Source organism: Suricata suricatta, chromosome 13 (assembly GCF_006229205.1).
Source record: "Suricata suricatta isolate VVHF042 chromosome 13, meerkat_22Aug2017_6uvM2_HiC, whole genome shotgun sequence".
In the NCBI taxonomy this organism is placed as follows: domain Eukaryota; kingdom Metazoa; phylum Chordata; class Mammalia; order Carnivora; family Herpestidae; genus Suricata; species Suricata suricatta.
In genome coordinates, this window is record NC_043712.1 from 32,527,667 (window position 1) to 32,549,233 (window position 21,567).

Here is a 21,567-nt window from a genome sequence, read left to right on the forward strand (position 1 = left end):
TGAGGATGCTGAGGCTCAGGGAGATGACTTCCCAAAGGATCCCGAGCCCTGAGGGTGAGGACTGGAATGCGGCCCAGACCTGGATGTGGCCCCAGGGCCTTGTTCCTGTTTAACTCGTCTGCGTGCTGCCTCTCCGTTTAGGCTCTGGTTTATAGCTCCTTGTCAGCTACCAGGATTTCATCCCAGCCAGGCACAGAAAGGCATCGGCAACCTAGTGCCGCGGGCAGAACGGAGGCGCAAGCCAGCTGATTCTTTAATGGAGTGCGTACAGGAGCATAAGTATTGGAAGGTGTCTGGCCCCGCCACAGTGTCCTGCAATTTATTCTCGGAACGACCGGGCAGCCCCAGGTACCGGGTGACTCTGCAGGCAGGCTCCTTCCCCTCACCGTCACCCAGGGCAAGCCTGGGCAGCAAGGGCTGTGCTCAGGGAACAGGAAGGTGTGGAGACAGGCTCGCCCAGAGCCTGGGGACGGGCCAGGTTGGGCTGCAGAGCCTGGGCCCCGGCCTGCAGCAGAGCCACCCCTGGGGGTGCGTAGGGTGGACTTTGCAGTGAGGTGTGGTAGGTGGGAAGGAATGAACACAGGGGCAGGCAGAACCCTGGGGATGGGCCCTGGGAGTGGACTGGATCCGAGGGGTGAACCTGGCACCGTGGTGCCCAGGAGGAGGGGAGGGGTGCCTCACGGCTGTGCCAGTAGAGGCCCAACTATTTCTCAAGCTTGTGTCTGACCCTGTCACTCCCCGGCTCAGTCCCCTCCCAGAGGTTCCCACTGCCTGCAGACAAACCCTGCCTTCCTCATCAGGCTTCCGGCTGTGTCCCAGCCAACATTTTGAACCTCCAACCTTCCTTGAAACACATTTTGTTCCCTCTACACTCAGATTCTTTCTAGAAATGTAGGGTGAGGGCCAGCATGGCATGGTGCTTCCTGATTTGTTTTGTTTTGTTTTGTTTTTGAAAGTCTCTTCCAGTTCCAGCGAGGTCCTCAGCGAGAGTCGTGCACGATGCCAATGATAACTAGAGTGAGAGGGGGGCAGACGGCAGAGCGGGAAGTGAGAGGAAATAGTCCTAGTTGTCAGGGCTCTGCTGCAGACTGGCTCTGTGGCCCTTAGCACATGACTGTCAACCCCTGTGCTGCCCGGCTGCTGCACCCTAAGTGGGGATTCTTCCCAGGGTGGTTGGGAGGTAAATTAAATAATGTGAGCGAAGCACCTAGTGTGAGCCTGGCACATAAATGACCCCCGCAAGTATGACCCCCTGCAGCATTTACAAGCCTGTTCCTTACAGGCGTGAGAATGTGCTCAGGTTCATTCACTGGAATATGATCTAGGCACGACTTTATTCACGGAGGGCACCCTGGCTCAGTCGCCCATCAGTCAGTTGTGTGGGGAGAATTGGGTCTCACACTGTGGACATCCTTGGGCCCCCAAAACATCTTGAGTGACAATAAAATTGGGTCATTGCAATTCACTCTGACGAACTTACGCTGGTGAATTTACTGAGAGCCTACCTGGTTCTAGGCACTGTCTTAAAGTGCTTTACTTGTACGAGCTCATGTAATGACTCGCACCCTGTGAAGTCCTACCACTGTTGCTAGTTTGTAGATGAGGAAACTGAGGCAAAGACAGCTGAGGTCTCTTGCCCAGGGTCACACGGTGGTTAAGTGCCATGGCAAGGACTCAAACCCAGGAAGCCTGAGTCAGCGTGCCCGCCGAACCTCTTCTACACTGTGCAGCCTGCGCCCACCTCCATCCGTGCCTCCCACGCGGAAGGAGCCCTGGAGGTTGTGACACTCTTTCGGAAATGGCTGCGCCCCTATGAGTGCTGGGCGTTGTGGTGATGGCCTCACAGCTGTCCCAACCCAGCAGCTGAGGTCTGCCCGCTCCAGAGTGCCCCCCACCTGCCTGGCTCAGCCTTCCGGGCCCCACAGTTCTGTCCACTCAGGGCAGCCCCACCGAGGGTTGGAAGCGCATCTCTCCAGGCTCAACAGCCAGCTCCTGCACCCAAGCCAGCGTTCCCTGCAGTCTGCCAGGAGAGCGGGTGTGCCTCCCGTGACTTAGAGATGTGTCCCCCTGAATCAGAGGGCTGTCCCTGGCTGCCTACTGGCCTGGTGGACTGAAAGGCAGAAGTGGCCTCCTGATTATAAATGTCCCTGTCATGACGGGGCTTTTAGTGGCTTGGTCAATAGCTCATCAGACTGGCTAATAATGTCCATTAATGTCGGACCTCAGCATAAAACCCTGTTAGGCAGAGCAGCCTGCCAGCCCCAGGGGAGAACGAGCCAGCCCTGTTCTCTGAGAAGGAAGAGAGTTGTCTGGGGCTGGGGTCTGTGCTTTGCGAGGCCTGGGAGGAGCGCTGGCCCCAAACCACCTGGGCTCAGCTGAGCCTCCACAGCGAGCTCCCGGGCAGCTTGCCTCTGGTTGGCCAGCCTGCCGATCAGCTCTTCCCAGAAACCTTTGGGACAAAACTGGGGCAGGGCTGGGCCAGAGAGTAATTGGGTATGCATAACAAAAGACCCAGCACTGTTCATGCCCTTTGACCCAGGAAATAATCTGAGAGAAGGAAAAGCCATGTGCAGAAGTGGGGCAGGACACTGAGTCAGAGAGGGCTGAGAGTCCTCACGCACAGCAAGTACGGCACAGGCACACCCGGGCGCCAGACCCCTGGGCTGCAGCCCCACTCTGCCCTGCACATTCCCTGTGACCCTGACCAAGTCCCTCCAGGGCCAGCGAGAGTACTGTAATCCATTAGTGATGCCTGCCAAGTGCTGTAATCCATTAGTGATGCCTGCCATGGGGGCAGGATAAGAGAGTTGTGTTTTTACTGTTCCTGGTCTCTGAGAGCCCTTCAAGATCTGCAGTCTTAGAGGCACCTGGGTGGCTCAGTCGGTTGAGCATCTGATTCTTGATCTCGGCCCAGGTCATGATCTCATGGTGTGTGAGTTTGAGGCCCACATTGGGCTTCTCCTAATAGCACAGAGCCTGCTTGGGGTTCTTTCTATCTCCCTCACCTGCTTCTCTCTCTCTCTCAAAATAAATAAGTAAACTTAAAAAAAAAAAAAAGACCTGCAGTTTTATAACACATTTTTGGCTAATCCAGAAAGACCCATCTTTTCAGAAAGTTTAGTTTTGTGTTAACGAATACCTTTTGTTTATTGCAAAAGCCACACTGTTTTATAAAAGTTTGCAAAAATTTTAAAAAAGAAACAGAGAGGATGATAAAACTACCATTTATCCCACCATCTAGAGATAACCATGAATAACATTTTGGTGCATTTCCTTCCAGTCTTTTTTCCCTCATTTTTTATACACACATGAGCATACACACACCACGTATACACATAATAACAGCTGCTCTTATTTGAGCACTGACTCTAGGACACCACTGTTTGGCTTTTCATGCACAGTATTTCATTGTACCCTCATGACAATCCCACAAGGAAGAGATTATTATTCACATTTTATACATGAGGAAAAAGAGGCTTGCAAATTTTGAGCAGGTGCAGGATACCATCAGATTTTAATTTTTGTAAGCTCATGGACAACAGCGTGCAGAATGGGTTGGAGGCTAGGCGAGAGGTCGCTGGCCAGTGGGGGGGGGGGTGTCATGTAGGGGCACGTTCTCCCTCCAGGGCCCTGGCTCCAGGAGCAGGGGGCATGTACCTCTCTCCTTGTTGAGAAGCCCAAATGGAACTCACACATCACTAACAAATGACACATGTCCAAATTCTTCGCTTCTCTCTGTCTGAATATATATGTGAGGGTATAATATTCTTTTCTGAACCATTTGAGGATAAATTGCATGTACCTTTGATCTTTACCTTTAAATATTTGAGTGTTTCTTAAAGTGGGAATATTCTCTTACATAACCATAGTATGTTACCGACTTCACAAAATGTAACATTGCAACAATACTTTAAGCCACCTTTCACGTTCCAGTTTATCCAATAATGCCCTGTAAAGAGTTTCCCCTCCAGTATGGGATCCATCCAAGGGTGAGGTATCTCATACCCTTTCCCAAGAGGTAAGAGCTGAATCCGGCAGGGTGTTTCTGAAGCGGAGCCCAGGCCACTACCTCTGTTGGCAGAGCTGCTAAGATGCATGCATAAAGCCTCCATGAGCCAGGGTCTCGGTGTCTGTGTTTGCTAGTTTGCCAGAGTGACCGGAAGGCCTGTGTCTTCTCCCATAGCAGCTGCAGCCTTATTAGGCCAGGTCGGAGATGCCACCGCATGTTTGCTCAATCGCTACTGGGCATGGCCTCAGTGGTTTCTACAGAGTTGAGGAGGTGAGGGAAGGAGATGTGATGGGTACTTCTTGAGTCCACTCCATTCTTGAAAGAGCTTTTTTAAAGACCCTGAAAGCATTGGTCCTGTGGGGTCAAGTAGTACATCATGTCCCCAGCACCTTGCATGGGGCCTGTCCCCTGCATATGTCATGCAGATTTGCTGAATGGATGGATGTAGGCCAGTTTTCTTCTCGGCTGTCTCTTCCTTGTGAAAGGAAAGCTGGACTGCAGAGCACTCTGAGGGTGGGGTTTGGGGGGGTTCAGTGTCTGCAGTTGAATGGTGGATGTGGATGAAGCCTGCTTTGGCAGGCAGGGGGCCTGGGGCCTGTTCTGCCAAGCTCTGAGATGCGACGTGTGACGGAAGTGTGCTGGCAGCTGCCAGCTCCAGGGCTCTGTGCCTGACCCGGCACACTTACGCCATGGCCCAGGAAACCCAGGTTCAAGTGCAGGGCGAGAAGTTTCAGCTTGGGACCCGAGTCCCCCTCCGTGCCCAGACAGCGATTCTCAGCAGGCAAAGTGGAAAGGGAAGAAAATACTCTTTTTTTTTCTTTTTAACTGAAGTGTTATTCACATCCCATAAAATTCACCATTTTTTTTAAGTTTATTTATTTATCTTGAGAGAGAAAGAGAGAGCACCTGTGTGTGCACAACCCGGGGAGGGCCAGAGAGAAAGGGAGAGCGAGAATCTCATACATGCTCCACACTGTCAGCACAGAGCCCAGCCTGGGGCTCAGCGTTCAGTCTCACAAACTGTGAGATCACGCCCTGAGCTGTAACCAAGAGTTGGACGCTCAACTGACCAAGCCACCCAGGCACCCCTCACCATTTTAAAATGTACAATTCAGGGGCACCTGGGTGGCTCAGTCGGTTAAGCGTCCGATTTGGGCTCAGATCATGATCTCACGGTTCATGAGTTCGAGCCCCTGTCCATCAGCACAGAGCCCACTTCAGATCCTCTGTCTGTCTGTCTCTCTCTCTCTCTCTCTCTCTCTGCCCCTGCCCCTCTTGTGCTCACTCTCTCTCAAAAATAAACATTACAAGATTTTTAATACAATAAAGTATACGATTCAAGGGCACCTAGGTGACTCAGTTGGTTGAGGATTGGACTCTTGATTTTGGCTTAGATCAGGATCCCAGGGTCATGGGCTTGAGCCCTGCAACAGGCTCCGTGCTGAGCATGGAGCCTGCTTAAGAGTCTCTCTCTCTCTCTCTCTCTCTCTCTCTCTCTCTCTCTCTCTCTCTAAATAAATAAATAAATAAATAAATAAATAAACAAATAAATGGATAGGAAATGGAAGTATCAGTAATAACATACAAATTTAAAAAAATTAAAAATAAGATGTACAATTCAGTCAGTTTCTAATGTGGTCACATGGTTATGCAAACATCACGGCTGTCTGATTTCAGTACAGTTTCATCACCTCTCAAAGAAACTCCGTAACCATTAGCAGCCACTCCTTACTGCCCCCTCCCTCCGGGTAGTGGGCAGCCACTAATCTGCTCTCAGTCTCTGTGGATTTACCTGTTCTGGATTTTTCCAGGGTTCTGAAAATGGTACCAGATGGTGTATCCATTTGCTCTAACAATGAAACCACATCTGGTACATCATTTATGTGGAATCATGCAACGTGTGGCCTTTTCTGTCTGACTTCTTTCACTTAGCATGTTTCTGTGGTTCATGCATGTTGTAGCCTGTGTCAGTTCTTCATCCCTTTTTTGGCTGAAACAATACTCCATTGTATGAATTTACTACGTTTTGCCTATCCATTCATCCACTGATGGACATTTGGGTCGTTTCCACCTTTTGGCTACTATGAATAATGCTGCTACGGACATTGGTGTGCAGGTTTTTTTGTAGGCTTGTTTTCATTTTTCTTGGGGATATATCTAGGAGTGAAATTGCTAGGTCACGTGGTAACTCTATGTTTAACCTTTTAAGGAACTGCCGGACTGTTTTCCAAAGTGGCTGCCCCAGTTTTGAATTCCCACTAGCAGTGCACGAAGGGAAATATCCTTTTACTGAGCACCTATTATGTGCTTGGCACTTGCTAGACCCCTCCCCTACCTCATCTCCTGTGATACCCACATGAACCTTATGAAATATCTATTATTGCCCCCATTTTACTGATGAGGACAGTGAGGCTCAGGCAAGTGATGTGACTCCCTCATCACACAGAGAACAGTGGTAGGGCCTAGATTCACACTCAGCTCTGTCCCTTACATTTTCCTGTCTACTCAGTGATTGCTGACTGCCCCACTGACCATCCAGACGCTTACATGGAATTAGCCCCCTCTTCTCTCCAATTCTCCTGGGCACTGTTTTGCAGACAGGAAAGTTGGACCCCCACTACCCAAAGGTCTGCGGGCACAAAGGGAACGTCTTAGACATCAAGTGGAATCCTTTTAATGATTTTGAGATCGCCTCCTGTTCTGAAGACGCCACAGTGAGTACCAGCGCATAAGGCGGTCCCCCTTTCCTGAAATGAGTGGGATCTGGCCACAGGGAGATGGAATGGGATCTGTACTTGGCTCCGATGCTTCTGACCCTCGGTGATCCTTTAGGAGGTGAGGTCTCTGTGTGGGAAAGGGCTTAGTGAGATTGAGTGGGAGAAGTTCTGGGCTCTGGGACTTGAGGTATCACGCCTTTAGGGCCTCCTCTCTGGGCCTTCGTCCCCCCCACTTATGGAATGGACATAATAGCTCCCAACCAGCTAAGGACAAGAGTGGGATCCTTATATGAATATGGGCACCACAACTGTCCCCAAAGCTTTAACCCCACCATCTTTTTTGAGCCCCTGTTCCTTATTAGGGCCAAAGTCCCTTCTACCCACAATGTTCAGTGTTATTTATTTATAATTTCTTCTCTCCCCACCTTGAAAATGCAGGGAGTGTGGCTTAAAACAAGATACAGATATGATCAGATGATTAAAATAACGATAAAAGACATAGTTAGCAGCTTAGTGTTCGCCTGTTGTGTTCCTGACTCTCAACAATGCCTACCATTTTAGTCTGTCTTCTGGGCAACCCCACAAAGTAGGATTTTTTTCTTATGGAGAAGCTGAGGATCTGAGAGGTGCGGCAGTTTGTCCAAAGTCACGCAGTTTGTGGATGCAGAGCAGGGCTTCAGGCTGAGGCTTGATTCCAGAGCCCAGTCTATGTTCACTGAGCTCTGCCACTTCCCTAAGTGGCAGCAGTCACAGATGGAGGAAGTGAGGAAATAATACTTGGAACATTGGCCATGAAGGGTTGCAACTGTAGAGTTGCAGGTTTAGCTTGGAGCTGCCTGGCAGCTAAGGCAAAAAGGGAAATAGAATGTATTGCAGAACCCTTACTGTCTGATTAAAGGAAACAGACCAGTTCATCAGGAGAAGCAAGTGGAAAAATCTCAGAGGACTTGTGTCAGTTTCACACATGGGTTGCTGAGAAGCATAAAGGACAGTATCTGCCAAGATGGTTTCAGTGAAGGGGTGGTCAGGCCCTGTGAGAATTGACTTTGCCTCCAATGATGGGGTATCGAATATCTGACTGTGTCCCCTGACTCTGACTCCTAAAATACTTGCCTTTTCAGGCCTGCTTTGAAGACTCCCTACAAGGTCGTTATGAAATTCCTAGCTCCTCATCCCCTGCTGCCAGTTCCTTCCCAGATGCCCCTGGGGGCAGGAGGAGTGAACACGAATCTCTGGGGTGGCTGTGCCTAACCTGAGGCCCTCCCATGGAGAGAGCTCAGCTGTCTCCTCCCTGTCCCGACCCTGTCCCCACCCTGTGGGGCAGGGATGACCTTGTAGCTCTGAGGAGTACGGGGGATGGTGTCTGCACCTTCCAAACAGATCTGCCCAAAGTCCATCCTCCAGCAGGGGCCAGTTCTGGGCGGTGATAGTATTCACCCAGCTCGCCATCTGGAGCCCCTGGCTGGGCGCTCCCCTCTAGGGGCTGCCTTCCTGGTTTTAAATCCAGATGACCAAGAAATAAATACTTGTTGAATCGAAAGCAAAGTCTACCTGAAAACCCTGTGTATCTCTGAAGGAAGAGGGACATACAGTCACGTAGGGGCCTGAGAACCCTAAAGGGCAGCAGAGAATATCAAGTTAGTGCCACCCCCTCTGTAACTGCGAGCTTACTTTCTACCGAGGAAGGCCCTCCCATCCTCAACAGCACAGCTCTGGCAGAAGCCCCAGCCCCTCCTCCCAGGCCCTTACTCTGGAATATAGGCTATGCCCCCATGCAGCCTGGCCTCTGATCCTGCATCTTTCCTCTTCCAGGCCGTCCAAGGGGGCCACTTCAAAGGAAGGAGCTTCTCCCTACACAATCCTGCTCCAGAGACTGCACTGGCTCCCTAGTGCCCTGACAATATAGCACAAACTCTTCCTTCTGGAATTTGAGGCTCTAGCCTGGGCCTTTGGGACAAGGAAGGGATAGACCAGTGTACTTTGAGAGATACTCTAGGCCGGGAGTCGGATTTGCTCTGACATCCAACCTGGGAGGCAGGCCTATGGCCCACCCAGCTGCCCACAGCTCAGGCCATTAGGATGGCAAAGATTACCAAGCGGCAGATCTGAAGGTCTGGGCTCTGCTCTGGCAGTGCCAGCCTCTGTTTGGGCTGGAAGACCTTGGCAAAGCCTCTGTCCCTCTGAGCGTTCCCTGGCCTCCACTGAGGAGCAACCGATACAGAGAGCACTCCCCTGACCCTCCTGCTGGGCACTGCCCGTTCTGGGGCTTGGGGCGGCTGCGGTACCAAGGTGACCCTGGCTAACAGCACTCCCCCACCGGCTTTGTCTCCCCTAAAAGATTAAGATCTGGGACATCCCCACGCAACTGCTGACAAGGAACCTCACAGTCTTCAGGAAGGAGCTGACGGGCCATGCCCGCAGGGTGGGCCTGGTGGAGTGGCACCCCACAGCCGCCAACATCCTCTTCAGCTCTGGCTACGACTATAAGGTGGGTCCGTGCACTCATTTCCTGGGGCCACGCTAACAGATGACCCCGCTGGGCAGCTTAAGACAACAGGAATGTATCTTTACATTGTTCTGGACGCCAGAAAGCTGAAATCAAGGCGTCAGGAGGGCCACACTCTGTCCAAAGATCTTGGGAAGCATCCTCCCGTGCCTCTTGGGACTTCTGATGGCTCCACACATTCGTGGCTTGGAGCTGTTATCCCTTCAACCTGCCTCCAGCTTCACACGGCCTTCTCTGTGTCTCTGTGTGGTCCTTTCCTCTTCTTATGATGACACTAGTCATTGGTTGTAGGGTCCATGCTAATCCAGTATGACCTCATCAAAATTAAGTACATCTGCAAAGACCCTGTTTCCTAATAAGGTCACATTCTGAGGCTCCAGGTGGACCTGAATTTGGGGGTGGGAGGGTACACTGCCTGGAAGGCATGGGTTGCACTGGGTCCTGTCCAGAGAAGCTTCCTGCTGCCCCATCGACTGCCACATTGGCAGTCTGTGGGCCCTGTGGATTGGGAAAATTCGCAGGATGGGAGCCCTAGATTCTATTCCAACCCAGTCTCTGCCTTGCAGTATGAACTGGGAAAGTCCGTGTCTTTTCCAGGCCGCAGTTTCTCTGTATACAAATGGAGTTGGTGTGACCATAGCCATGGCTTTTAAATGCTTCCCTTCAGAACATGGGGCTTGATAGGGGCTCTTTGGGGGCCTCTGTGCTGGAGAAAAGGTGGATGGGAGTGGTTGACAGGACCTCTTCCCTTCTTTTTTTAAAAATGTTTTTAATGTTTGTTTTTTATTTTTGAGAGAGAGGCAGAGTGCAAGCAGGGAAGGGCAGAGAGAGAGACACACACACAGAATCCGAAGCAGGCCCCAGGCTCTGAGCTGTCAGCAGAGTCCGATGTGAGACTCAAACTCACAAACCGTGAGATCGTGACCTGAGCCGAAGCCAGATGCTTAAGTGACTGACCCCCCAGGAGCCCCTCAGGGTCTCTTCCCTTCTGATCAGAAGTACTCTTTTCTCTGTTGACATAGAGTGAGTCTGCAGGGCCCTGCGTATGGTTGTGCACATTGTTCTGCACACAGCTCCAGGGGGTGCAGTTCATACCACGGGCTGTAGGAATGGATGACTGTGCAGTGTACAACCTATGCAGCTAAACATGGCAGCCCTGTTTATCTGTGTGAGGTGGAAACTGCTGCTGAGAACTGTTTGAACCCCCTGGTCTAGCTCGGCCCCTAGGGCCCTCCCGCCATGGATGTTTTGTTGCACCAAAGCAGATGGTGTTTTCTTTTAACCTGCCAGACAGCCTGACTCCCGGCTTCCCCTCTTGCCACGTGGCAGCTTCAGCCAGCAGATCCATCCTCCCACCCAAGGCTTCTTGGCCAGACTGCCATCTGTGACTTCCCTCCTGGGGATACCATGTTTCACTGCAGCCTGGCGGGCGTGCGACTGTGGGAGCCAGGGGCGGGGCGGCACCGTGCTCAGAGCCAGCTCATTGCCGTACAGGTGATGGTCTGGAACCTGGACACAACGGAGTCTGTAATCGTTAACCCCGTGAGGACGATTTGCTGCCACCAAGACGTGATCCTTTCCATGTCCTTCAACACCAATGGCAGCCTGCTGGCCACCACCTGTAAAGACCGCAAGATTCGGATTCTCGACCCCCGGGCAGGGGCCGTCCTCCAGGTGTGTGCTGGGTTGGGATCTGGCTTGGGGACCGAGGAGCGAGGAGTGGCGAGGGGCCGGGGGAGGCTTCAGAGAATAGCACCGTAATGCTGTCAGCACTCTGGCCAAGCCTTCCCATGTGCTGTAGCTGTCTGTCCTCCTGGCACTGCTGGTAGGGTCTGCCACCCCCAATCTTCAGATGAGAAAACTGAGGCTGAAGAGAGCTAAGGTGACATGCTCACACTGAAAGCTGACCTTTGAACCTAGTCTAACTCCAGAGCATGTTGGTGTGCCTTAGCTGGTCAAGAGGCATGACACTGCTGTCTGTCCATTGTGTGACCTGAGGGAAGCACTTTCCATTCTCTGAGACTGTGTTTCCTTATCTAAAACAATGGCCCATTGGTTCTTCCTCTTGGAGGATTAAATGAGATAATCTGATGGCAGTGCCGGCCCAGCCCCATGCCTTGCTACAGTGATAGAGTGCTCAGTGATCTACCGGCAAGAGTGTGGAGCTGAGCAGAAGCTTGCCTCTATCCTGGCTCAGAAAAAGAACTCTCACCAAAAATAATGGGAGAGACTCCATGTGGATGGGGGGTGCTGGCGGGGGGCAGGGGGGTGGGCAGTGGATCTCTGAAGGCTCCCTGGAGGTGGTCCCTCTGGAAAGATTCTCTAAGCAGAGCTAGAGTGAACAAGGAAGGCATTCTGGGTACTGCCACAGCATAAGCCAAGGCAGGGAAGCCAGGAGGCCCTGACTGTGCATACTGTCCAGGAAGCCAGCTACAAGGGACACCGAGCCAACAAAGTGCTGTTTCTGGGGAACCTGAAGAAGCTGCTGTCCACAGGCACATCCCGGTGGAACAACCGCCAGATGGCCGTGTGGGACCAGGTGAGTCTCCCAGGCCAGCCCGCACCCTGCCCCTCACCATCACCCTTCAGCCAAGGGCTGGCTTCATTTAGTCATTCATTCCCTTACCCGTTCATTCCCTCACGCGCTCACTTAGCACAGCCTGCCTGGTGCTAAGGACCCATGCCTGAGTAACACGGAGATGCTGAGAGCTGGTGGGTGAGCCCAGACTTTGCACATCTTCTCATTCAAGGAGAGAGTGGCCATGGTGTGGGGGGTGGAGGGAGGTGGCCACTTCGGGGACCAGGACAGGGCAGAGGCTGGGGGGAGAGAAAGGAGATGGCCTTCTGGGCAGAGGGAAGAGCTGGAGCAAGGGCTTGGAAACAAACACTGAGGCACGCGGGCAGGAGGGGCAGCTGAGGGGTGAGGGTGAGGGCCAGGCCAAGCAGTACTGATCTGAAGGATCACTTGGCTAGCGTTCTAAAGACTGGACAAATCGCTTTCTCTGTCTACATCTCCTTCATCTTTTACAACAAATAATAAAGCCAGCAGGGGAGGATTGGTGTGTGATCAGGCATGTGAGAAGTCATTTGCTAAAGGCAAAATACCGGCAAAGGAAAGGAGATGGTCTCTGCACCCTGCCCCAACACACACCCAGACCCCTTTCAGGGATTTTCATCTCGGAGCACCACGGAGGGTGCCCAGGGGTGACCCACACGCCTTTCTGGTGTCCCTTCCCTTACAGGACAACCTCTCCGTGCCTCTCACCGAGGAGGACCTGGATGGCTCCTCAGGGGTGCTGTTCCCCTTCTATGACGCAGACACCAGCATGCTCTACGTGGTGGGGAAGGTCAGCCTGGCTCCGGAGGGAGGTGGCCACCTGCGCCCCTGAGGCCTGGCCCTAGCCATGGCCAGACGGCAGCCTGGAGCCCTCGGGGTGCAGGGCAGGGATAGGGACAGGCGGGAGGTACTGCATGCTCTCACCCTCTGGTGAGCATGGCACCCTGGGCCCCCTTCCTGGGTCCCCGGGAACACCCAGGGCCGTGGGTGTTCAGACACCCCAAGCTTGTCCCTCTTCAGCTCTGAATCCAGATGAGGAGGGACCGGTGGGTTTCTCAACAGGGGCATCTTCCAACTTGGGGGGGGAGCAGGTCTTCATTAGATGGGACCATCCTGTATTCAGCATCCCAGCTCCTACCCGCCAATGCCAGGAGCAGCCCCCCTCCCCAGTCATTATGACAACAGCCACCAGAAATGTCCCAGGGGTAAAACCCGCCCACTGGCCTAGGCACCTGCCACTTCTGACCTTCCAGTGAGGCTGGCAGTGACATTCAGGCCTGTGTCCCTGCCAGGCTTCTGCCTTGGAGGCCACAGGTGGGCTCTGGGTCATGATTGGGGGGTAGAATGTCAAAATGAGGCTCCCCAGTTGGGAGGGGGCTGATGGGAACTGGCTCTGAGCCAACTCTCCTGCCCCTCAGGGAGATGGAAACATCCGCTACTATGAAGTGAGCGCTGACAAACCTCACCTCAACTACCTGACAGAATACCGCTCCTACAACCCCCAGAAGGGGATTGGTGAGTGTGGTGCACCGAGGCACATGGGACCTGGGGAGACGGGGAACGAGTGGGAGGAGGGCCCTGCCCAACACTGACCCTATGGGATCCCTGATGGAGGTGTCCAGGAGGTCCTCCGGGAACGCGCAGCAGGAAGTCCCAGAGGGCTTCCCAGAGGAGGCAGTATTTGAGGAACCCAAGGGGGAACAGAGCACAGCCTGGGAGAGAATGAGGCCAAGGTGGAGCAGTTACAACAGTAGCCAGGATGTAAGAGAGACTGACCTAGGAGAGCCCCTACTTTTTAAAATAATAATAATAATAAAGTAAAACAAGATGCGAATACATGTAGTCTGTAAGAAACCCACTTCAACATGAAGACTCACGACTAAGTGCAGAGGGAAGGAGCGAGATGCCATGCTAACATTAATCAAGTAGAAGCTCTGTTCAAGCAGCTGGGGCATAAGCTGTGGGGGGTGGTCCTGGAGGGCCTTGAGCGGGGCATGCTTCCTGTAAAAGCCAAGCTAAAGTCACCGAAGTCCTTGGAGGCCAGAACAGTCTCCTTTCCCCAGCACTGCGTCGGTATTTGCTTACGAACTGTTTGTAGAGGGAAGGGTGATGGGAGGATGCTCCCGGCTCATGTCCAGGTGAGCGACCTGGCTTTGCCACTCACGCTGGGGTCCCTGTGACCCCAGCCCAGCCAGAACCTCTTAGCCCTCCTCGACCCTCTGCCCACAGGTGTCATGCCAAAGAGAGGTCTCGACGTATCCTCCTGCGAGATCTTCCGCTTCTATAAGCTGATTACGACCAAAAGCCTCATTGAGCCTGTATCCATGATTGTACCCCGGCGGGTAAGGGCGGTGGCGGCCATCTGTGAGGGAGGCAGGACCCTCCTGGAGAGGACAGGCCCTGGGACCTGGAGGCTGCAGCTCAGGCCCCTGGGGCAACAGCAGGGAGGCGAGGGCCACTCCTCAGGGGGAAGGCCTTCCTCGTTGTCAGTGCAGCCTTGCTGCCGGAGTCTCGCCCAGTCTCTGCTCTTGAGTTGCTGTGTGATGTTGGGCCTGCCCCTTTGCTCTCTGGGCCTCGGTTTCTTCAACTCACAGGTGGGGAGAGCCTGGACCCCAGCTCCCTAAGGGCCCTCCCATCTGGGCGGCCCCTTGGCCACCCTGCCACCCCAGGTCTCACGGTCCTGGCTTCTTCTGCAGTCGGAGTCTTACCAAGAGGACATCTACCCGCCCACGGCGGGAGCCCAGCCCTCTATGACGGCCCAGGAATGGCTCTGCGGGATGGATAAAGGTGAGGGAGGTGGAGAAAAGGCCCCACAGGAATGTGAGGGGAAATAGTGTCCAGTGGCCCCTCGTAGCTGAGGGGTGTTTGGCTTCTAGTTGTGTTCTCTCATAACCCTGGACAAATGGTTCTTTACAGTAGGTCCCCAGTCACTAGGATGGTCCGTATGGGCCCAAGAAGAGAGGGGTTAACCCAAGGGGCTTGGGAAACTCTTGCCAAATCAAGGGATTTTGTTCCATGGAAAACTGAAACTCCAGGCTGCGAAGTGACTGGATAGTCTCTGCGGGATGCCCTCGCCCTTCCTCCCATCCACATGGGTGCAGTTACTCTTGGACTGAGAGACCCTCTAGGCAGCAGCCGCCCCACCCTGCCCCAGGCCCTCCTTCCCTGTGCTGACACCCTCCCTGTCCTGTCCACCTGAGGGCCAGCCCAGGGGAGGCCGTGTGTGGTCCCCAGCCCCGCCCCAGCAGCTGCCTCGGTGACTGGGACGTCCCTGTCCTCCTGCCTCCCCGCTTGGGCAACACTTGGTCTGCTCCTCTCTGGCCGCTTGCCTCATCTGTGACTGTGATGCCTGCCTCCACTGCTTCTCAGGGCTGCTGGGAGGGCTCACGACCTGGTAGATGGCAGAGCACAAGGCGTGTGGCACTGTCCCTACGGAGCAAGGGCAGAGCCTCACGGGGGGCACTCGAGGTGCTTAGAGTCAGCTCCGGGGCCTGCACTGTGCTACGTCTGCAAACCCGGCTTCACTTAGACGATCCCCTGCGACCATGTCTGGTGCGTGGGCTGATGTCTGCACGTGGCCAGAGCTCCACCCCTGTCACGTGGCGTGTCTGCCTGTGACACTGTGTGCCTGCGCGTGTCAGCGTCTGCTCATGACACTGAGTGCTCACACAGCCCTTTGCTTCCCTCCCAGGGCCGGTCCTGGTGTCCCTGAGGCCAGGCTCCGAGCAGCTGTGCCCCCGGCCGCTGCTCCCAGAGAGACCCCCCTCCCTCAACCAGACAGGACGGTTGGCTGTACAAGATGGCCAGAGAACCTTCTCCCTGCGGGAGGAGACGGTGCCGAGGTGGGCAGCCGAACACAGGCTGGAAGAGAAGAAAACGCGGCTCACAAACGGCTTTGACATCTTCGAGTGCCCCCCACCAAAGACAGAGAACGAGGTGCGAACGAGGGGTGGGGGCTGTCCCAGGATGGCGGGGAGGAAAATGAGGGATGAGGAAAACAACCAGCTGCATGCCCGGGCCTGGCCACTTCACTCCTTTTGTTCATTCGTTCAGCACACAAGCAGTGAGCACCATCTAGATGCCAAGAAGGTGTGTGTGCGTGTACATGATGGTGGAAGACCATCTATGAAATGCAGAGGGTTCAGTCTGGCATCAGAGCCCCTTCCGGTTCTGACACCAGGATACTCTGCTTTCGGAGCCCACTTTTGTTAAGTGCCTACTGTGTGCTGGGTGCTGCGGCAGGTGCCGTGGTATATAACCTGACTGAATCCGCTCAGAGCCCCGGGAGTTCGTATGCAGTGGCTGAGAACCAGGGGCTGCTGGCATCTCCCAGCAGAATTCTGATCCTGGCGGTGCTGAGTACGGACTGTAGGACCTCAGGCCCAGGGGCTGAGTCTCTCTGGGCCTCCGTCCCCACAGCGTACAGTGGAGTGCTAACACTACTGCCCTCGTAGGGGTGTTGTGAGCATCCAGTGGTGTGCGGAGATCTTTAGGGGGGGCACTGACATCTAGTCCCATTCTATACAGCAAGCAACTATGCAAATGCCGGCGTTAGTTTTCTGGTCCTGCAGTTCCTAGGGGAGGAAATTGAAGCTCAGAGAGGGTAAGTAACTTGCCTGAGACCACGTCGTTTAGTGGTGGCGAAAAGTCCAGTCTCCAGACTTCAGGGCCAAGTATCCTCTCCTCCATGCCTGTAAGGAGGCCAAAAAAAAAAAAAAAAAAAAAAAAAGGTCTGAAGCATCAAGTCTTTTAAAATTCAGTGTATGGGGGTCAGGGGTGGCTCAGTCAGTTGAGCATCCGACTTCAGCTCAGGTCATGGGTTTGAACCCTGCATCGGGCTCTGTGCTGACAGCTCAGAGCCTGGCGCCTGCTTCAGATTCTGTGTCCCCCTCTCTCTCTGCCGCATCCCCACTCATGCTGTCTCTCTGTCTCAAAAATAAATAAAACAGCAAAAAAAATTTTTAATAAAAAAATAAAAAATAAAATAAAATTCAGTATGGGGTGAAGACAAGGCTTTATAAAAGATCAGTGCGATGGTAGCTCCCTCAGGCCTCAGCGGTGGTGATCAGCTCCACCTCTCTGAGTGAAAAGGGGGCAACATTTTGTCCTTCCTGCCGGTGCTCTGGCCCTGGCATCCTGGGGCATCGGGTGACCCTCCTCTCTGCTCTGTGCCTCCCCAGCTGCTCCAGATGTTCTACCGACAACAGGAGGAGATCCGGAGGCTCCGGGAGCTGGTGACCCAGCGCGAGGTCCAGGCCAAACAGTTGGAACTGGAGATCAAAAACTTGCGGATGGGCTCAGAGAGGTTCTGAGCAGAGAGGTCTGCCCTCCTCGCCCTCAGGGACTCTACTCGGCTCCATGGGGAGGTCCAGAACCAAACCACAAGTCCCCCACCAACAACCACTATTTCTATATTTTTTTTTTTACCAGAAAATGAAACTCTCGGTCGCTGGAAGATGCTAGTGGGAGGGACGTGGTGCCGTTTTTCTATTTGCCTTCTCAAAACAACACTGTCTGAATTGACTCTTTGTAGACAGCACCTTGCCTTCTGGTTAATTCTGTTTTTAAGGGTCCACGATGAGCTGTAACTTCTCAAGGGAAAGAACATTGTACAAAGTTAGAGCTGGAAGGACCTAAGAGAGTCTCAAACTGTGGTCCATAGAACAAGGAGGAAGGCTAAGCAGGAGGGCCGTGCTGCCTCCAGCCCACTCCAACCGCACAGCTCCCCTTCCCTCCGATTTATATATTGGCTTCTATGGAACACATAATTCTGCTTCTGAAAAAACATTTAGAAGTTTGAAGAACTGTGATCTGGCCCAACTTTCTCATTTTAGAGGTGGGAAAATTAGGCCCAGAGAGAGGCCAGTGATCCAGGGCTGCAGAGGGTTCGTGGCAGGCAGGGTCAGGCTTCTGGTCCGCTGGCTCGGTCTCTGCTGCTTCTGGTCTGAAGCAGCTCTCAGTCCACAGGGCAGGAATCTATTTGTTCTGGCCTCTTCTGTGCCCCCGACTCCGTGACTTCTTGCAAGTCACTCCCTCCCTGGTCTCAATTTCTTCTTCTGAACTAGGGGACCCTGGCATGTGCTGCCCTCTACAGGATCTGCCACCTGAGACAAGAAACCTTGGTCTTGACGTAGGAAAACTACTTCTAGGGTGATGATCTGGGTCTGCTGCAGTAACTCACAAGACCCTGGTGAAAGGGCAGAGGGAGTTTAACTTCAGGGAAATGAATCAAGGTTTGGCCCAATTCTTGATCACAGTAGGAGACCAAAACCATCCTCTCTTCAACCAGAATCAGCCAAATGTGGGCAGACATTATCCCTCATGTGAGGAAGCAGACATCGGAGTGACCATGACCACTGATGGCCACCACCAAAGCTGTCAGTTCCCAGAGCCTGCCTGCTCCAGGAGGGGACAGATGGGCTTCAGTCTAAGAATTAGGAAGTCCCAGCATTGGCAGTATGCCAGCAGAACCTCTGGCCACCCACTCCTGGGGGCTTTCGGAGAGGGATGACTGCCTTAGGCAAGGAAGTAGGGCCGAATGGCCCTGAAGTCCCCTGCCAGCCTGATTGTGAACCTGTGTTCCGAGCCTGTTCTCTAACGTTCTTTCTCAGTGGTCAATACAGCAGCCCAGGTGGAGATGGGGAATGTTGGAAGTTAAATGCCCGCCCCCGACCTTACCAAGCAGGTGCAGATAATGGGTTTTGCCCATTGGACAGGGTGATCATGGAGCTACAATGGGGACTGCAGGAGGCCACCCAGCCTGGTAGGTTTCAATCCAAGCTGTACATGAGTCCTCTTGGGAGCGTTCAAGAAATACAGATGCCCCGTCCCAGCCCTAGACCAGCTGAGGCTGAATCTCCAGAGCAGGGCTGGCTTTGTGTATGTTTTTAGACATTACAGGCGATTCGGCAACACAGTGAGGAGGGAGACCCACTAGCCCGTCTGTGCCCGTGTGTGGACAGGGAGGACAAGGAGCACCAGACAGGCTCTGGGACTCCAACCCCATCCTCTTAAGTCCGGGTTGGAAGCATCATCCCACCTCTCTTTGGGACCCCCAGCTGCAACTTGTTGAGGGCTCTTTGCCCAAGTGCCCCCTTCCCCTAGCCATGCTTGGTCCCCTTGTCTGCCCGCACAAGCCAGATGCCCACATTCCCTATCTTGTTTACTCAGTCACTGGGGCTCGCCAAAGACCGAATCCCGGGCACTGTCAGGGAAGCAGAGCTCCACTAGATGGGGTCACCTCTACCCCCTCATTTGTGGCCAGCACGTCACAGTTTACAAAACCCTCCCACCTCTGCTCCCTGGCACGTCCAACTCTAATTCTAAAATGGGCCAGAATAATCACCGTGGTCAGAATAATGATACCATCCCCAAGTCACTCAGAGAATGAAGAAGGATCGTCCCCACGGGCACTGGCTGCCAAGAGCTGGAGGTGGAGCTGAGCCTGGGGAGGGACCGGAATGCCCCCTCTGCCCATAACCTTCTCAAGCTCCCCCTACCCCTAAGGGACCCAGACCTCATGCTTAAAAACAATATGAAGGCATCCATGAACAAAACTGTTTTGGGGTTTGTTTGTTTGGTTTTTTTTTTACAACTAGAATTATTTAAATGATTTCACAGCAAGGGAGAGGGATAGGTAATTTTTATCAACTATTTTTTTAAGCCATTTTTTAAAATTGTGTTTTTGTTTATGTTCTTGACTGATGAAGTAGAACTTGTCCAGCACCCGCAGGGCCGGGCCCTCACACTCAGGGCACGTAGAATGTGCACTCATCTCTTTACTGCATACTCTGAGAGCCCCCTGTTTATTCAGGAACTTTCTGAGAACCAAGACAGCACTGGGAGATGAGCACTGAGGGGTGTCCACCTTAGCTCTACAATAATTATTCTTCCTGATTATATCATAGAGGGAAGAAGGAAGTCAAAAATAGATCTATGCTTTTAAAATGAAACTGTGCCTGAAATAGTTTGTTTTAATGTTGTTTCTGAAATTCCTTTTACCTTTGTAAAAAAAATTTAAGAAATAAAAGTGAAAATAAATATGAAATCGTGCAATGGAAAGAATGTAACAAAATAATAAACAACATCTGCCTAGACGTTTTAATACATAGAGCTTTCCTTTTCTTGATTTGTTCCACAAATACCAACTAAGTATCTCCTTGTTTGGGCCAGAGACCAGGCGGGGAAACTCATAAAACTCATAAAACAGACTTGATCCCTGCCCTCTGAAGTTTTCAGTCATGGTTGAAAGGAAGGGGAGGGCCAGGATAGGGAAAGTGTGGGCTGCTCTGGGAGGAGAAGTAAGGAAGGCTTCCTGAAGGAGGTGATATTTAGGCAGACACCTGAAGGATAAATAGAAGTAAGCAGGGCAAAAGGTATTTGGGGAAGAGAAGTCCCAAACAGAGAAAACTGCCTATTTCCTGGTCTGGAAACAAGTGAAGGGCGGGGCACAGACAGGGCAGGGATTAAGGGTATTAAGAGGCAAGGATAGGAAATGAGAAGTTTTTTTTTCTAATTTTATTGAGCTATGATTGACAGGTTGTATATATTTACACATTTATGTATGTGATTTTTTAAGGTGTGCAATGTGATGATTTAATATATATGTACCTTATGAAATGATTACCACATTCAAGTTAACTAACACATCTGTTATCTCACATAGTTACCGTAGTGTGTTGAGAACACTTGAGGTCTACACTCCGCAAACTTCCAGTATACACTACAGTATTACTAACGATAGCCACCATGCTATACATTAGATGCATCTTATAACTAAAAGTTTGTCCCCTTTCCCCCCACTCCCTGCCCCTGGCAACCACCTTTCTACTCATTTCTATGAGTTCAACTGTTTATTTTTGTTTTTTTAGATTCCACAGAGGAAACCAAGTATTATTTGTTTTTCTTTCTGGCTTACTTCACTTAGCCTAGTGTCTTCCAAGCTCACCCAGGTGGCAACTGGCAGGATTTCCTTTTTTAGGTCGGAATAACATTTCACTGTATATACACACAGCACATCTTTATCCATTCCTTCATGGAAGGACATTGGCGATTTCCACGTGTTGGCTATTGTGAATAATGTTGCAAGTACCTCCAGCACGGATATCTCTTTCAGATACTGACTTTATAATCCTTCCCTGTATCTACCCAGAAGGGAGACTGCTGGATCATATGGTAGTTCTATTTGTAATTTTTTTAGAAACCTCCATACGGTTTTCCATGATGGCTGAATTTACACTGGTGGACTGGGAGACAGCCTGGGGGCAACTGGAGTTTCCAGAGTGATTCTACAGTTGTGGGAATGGTGATTTCTCCTGGGAAAAGGGCGGAGAGAATCATGGGAAAGGGGAAAGTGTAGGCAATGCACAGCACCTGGGGAGGCCACGGCCAACTCTGGCCCCACCCACAGGGCTGCAGCTTTCAGAGCCTGACCGGACTCGCATCAGGGAGCGCGGAAGCCCTCCTCCGTTCAGGTAGCCCGTGAGCAGCTAGCCCCACTTCGGCGGCGGCCACCTCGGCGCCGCCTCTGAAACTGCGGGGGCAGGCGGAGCGGGAGGAGACACCCCGCGGGGTCGCAGAGCGCCCATGCGGCCGCCACCTTTCCTCCCAGAGCTGGGCCCGCGGCCGCCCCGCCCCACCGCCCGGGGTTTCGATTCTCCGCGGGAGCCCCTCCCCGGCAGGGCGGCCCGAACCCGAGGGCTAAATGGCGGGCGCAGGGCCGCAAAGCGGGACACCGGGGGGTCCCGGCCCCGCGGAGCGCGAGGACACGAGCGGCTGG

General features: G+C 52.8%; 1 protein-coding gene and 1 long non-coding RNA gene across 4 annotated transcripts in view; one reads left to right on the plus strand and one right to left on the minus strand.

The window, feature by feature from the left end:
- Positions 1-17,328, plus strand: part of CORO2A (coronin 2A) — a 43,820-nt gene extending 26,492 nt beyond the window's left edge. The window contains exons 3-13 of one of the 3 annotated variants that reach the window (XM_029920802.1): positions 6,607-6,723; positions 9,065-9,214; positions 10,727-10,906; positions 11,655-11,771; positions 12,475-12,579; positions 13,208-13,304; positions 14,019-14,131; positions 14,486-14,576; positions 15,481-15,725; positions 16,317-16,392; positions 16,970-17,058. In XM_029920802.1, the coding sequence (XP_029776662.1) occupies positions 6,607-6,723; positions 9,065-9,214; positions 10,727-10,906; positions 11,655-11,771; positions 12,475-12,579; positions 13,208-13,304; positions 14,019-14,131; positions 14,486-14,576; positions 15,481-15,725; positions 16,317-16,367 (1,266 nt within the window). In that variant the 3' untranslated portion in view covers positions 16,368-16,392; positions 16,970-17,058. Of the gene's footprint in view, positions 1-6,606; positions 6,724-9,064; positions 9,215-10,726; positions 10,907-11,654; positions 11,772-12,474; positions 12,580-13,207; positions 13,305-14,018; positions 14,132-14,485; positions 14,577-15,480; positions 15,726-16,316; positions 16,393-16,969; positions 17,190-17,219 lie in introns of those variants that run through there. The other 2 variants (XM_029920801.1, XM_029920800.1) reach the window with 2 other exon arrangements.
- On the minus strand, positions 6,661-7,447 carry LOC115276714. The gene is made up of 2 exons (XR_003902057.1): positions 7,280-7,447; positions 6,661-6,853 (listed from the first exon to the last, which is right to left on the minus strand). It is a non-coding gene; the product is annotated as an uncharacterized LOC115276714 (long non-coding RNA).
- Positions 17,329-21,567: the final 4,239 nt, after the last annotated feature.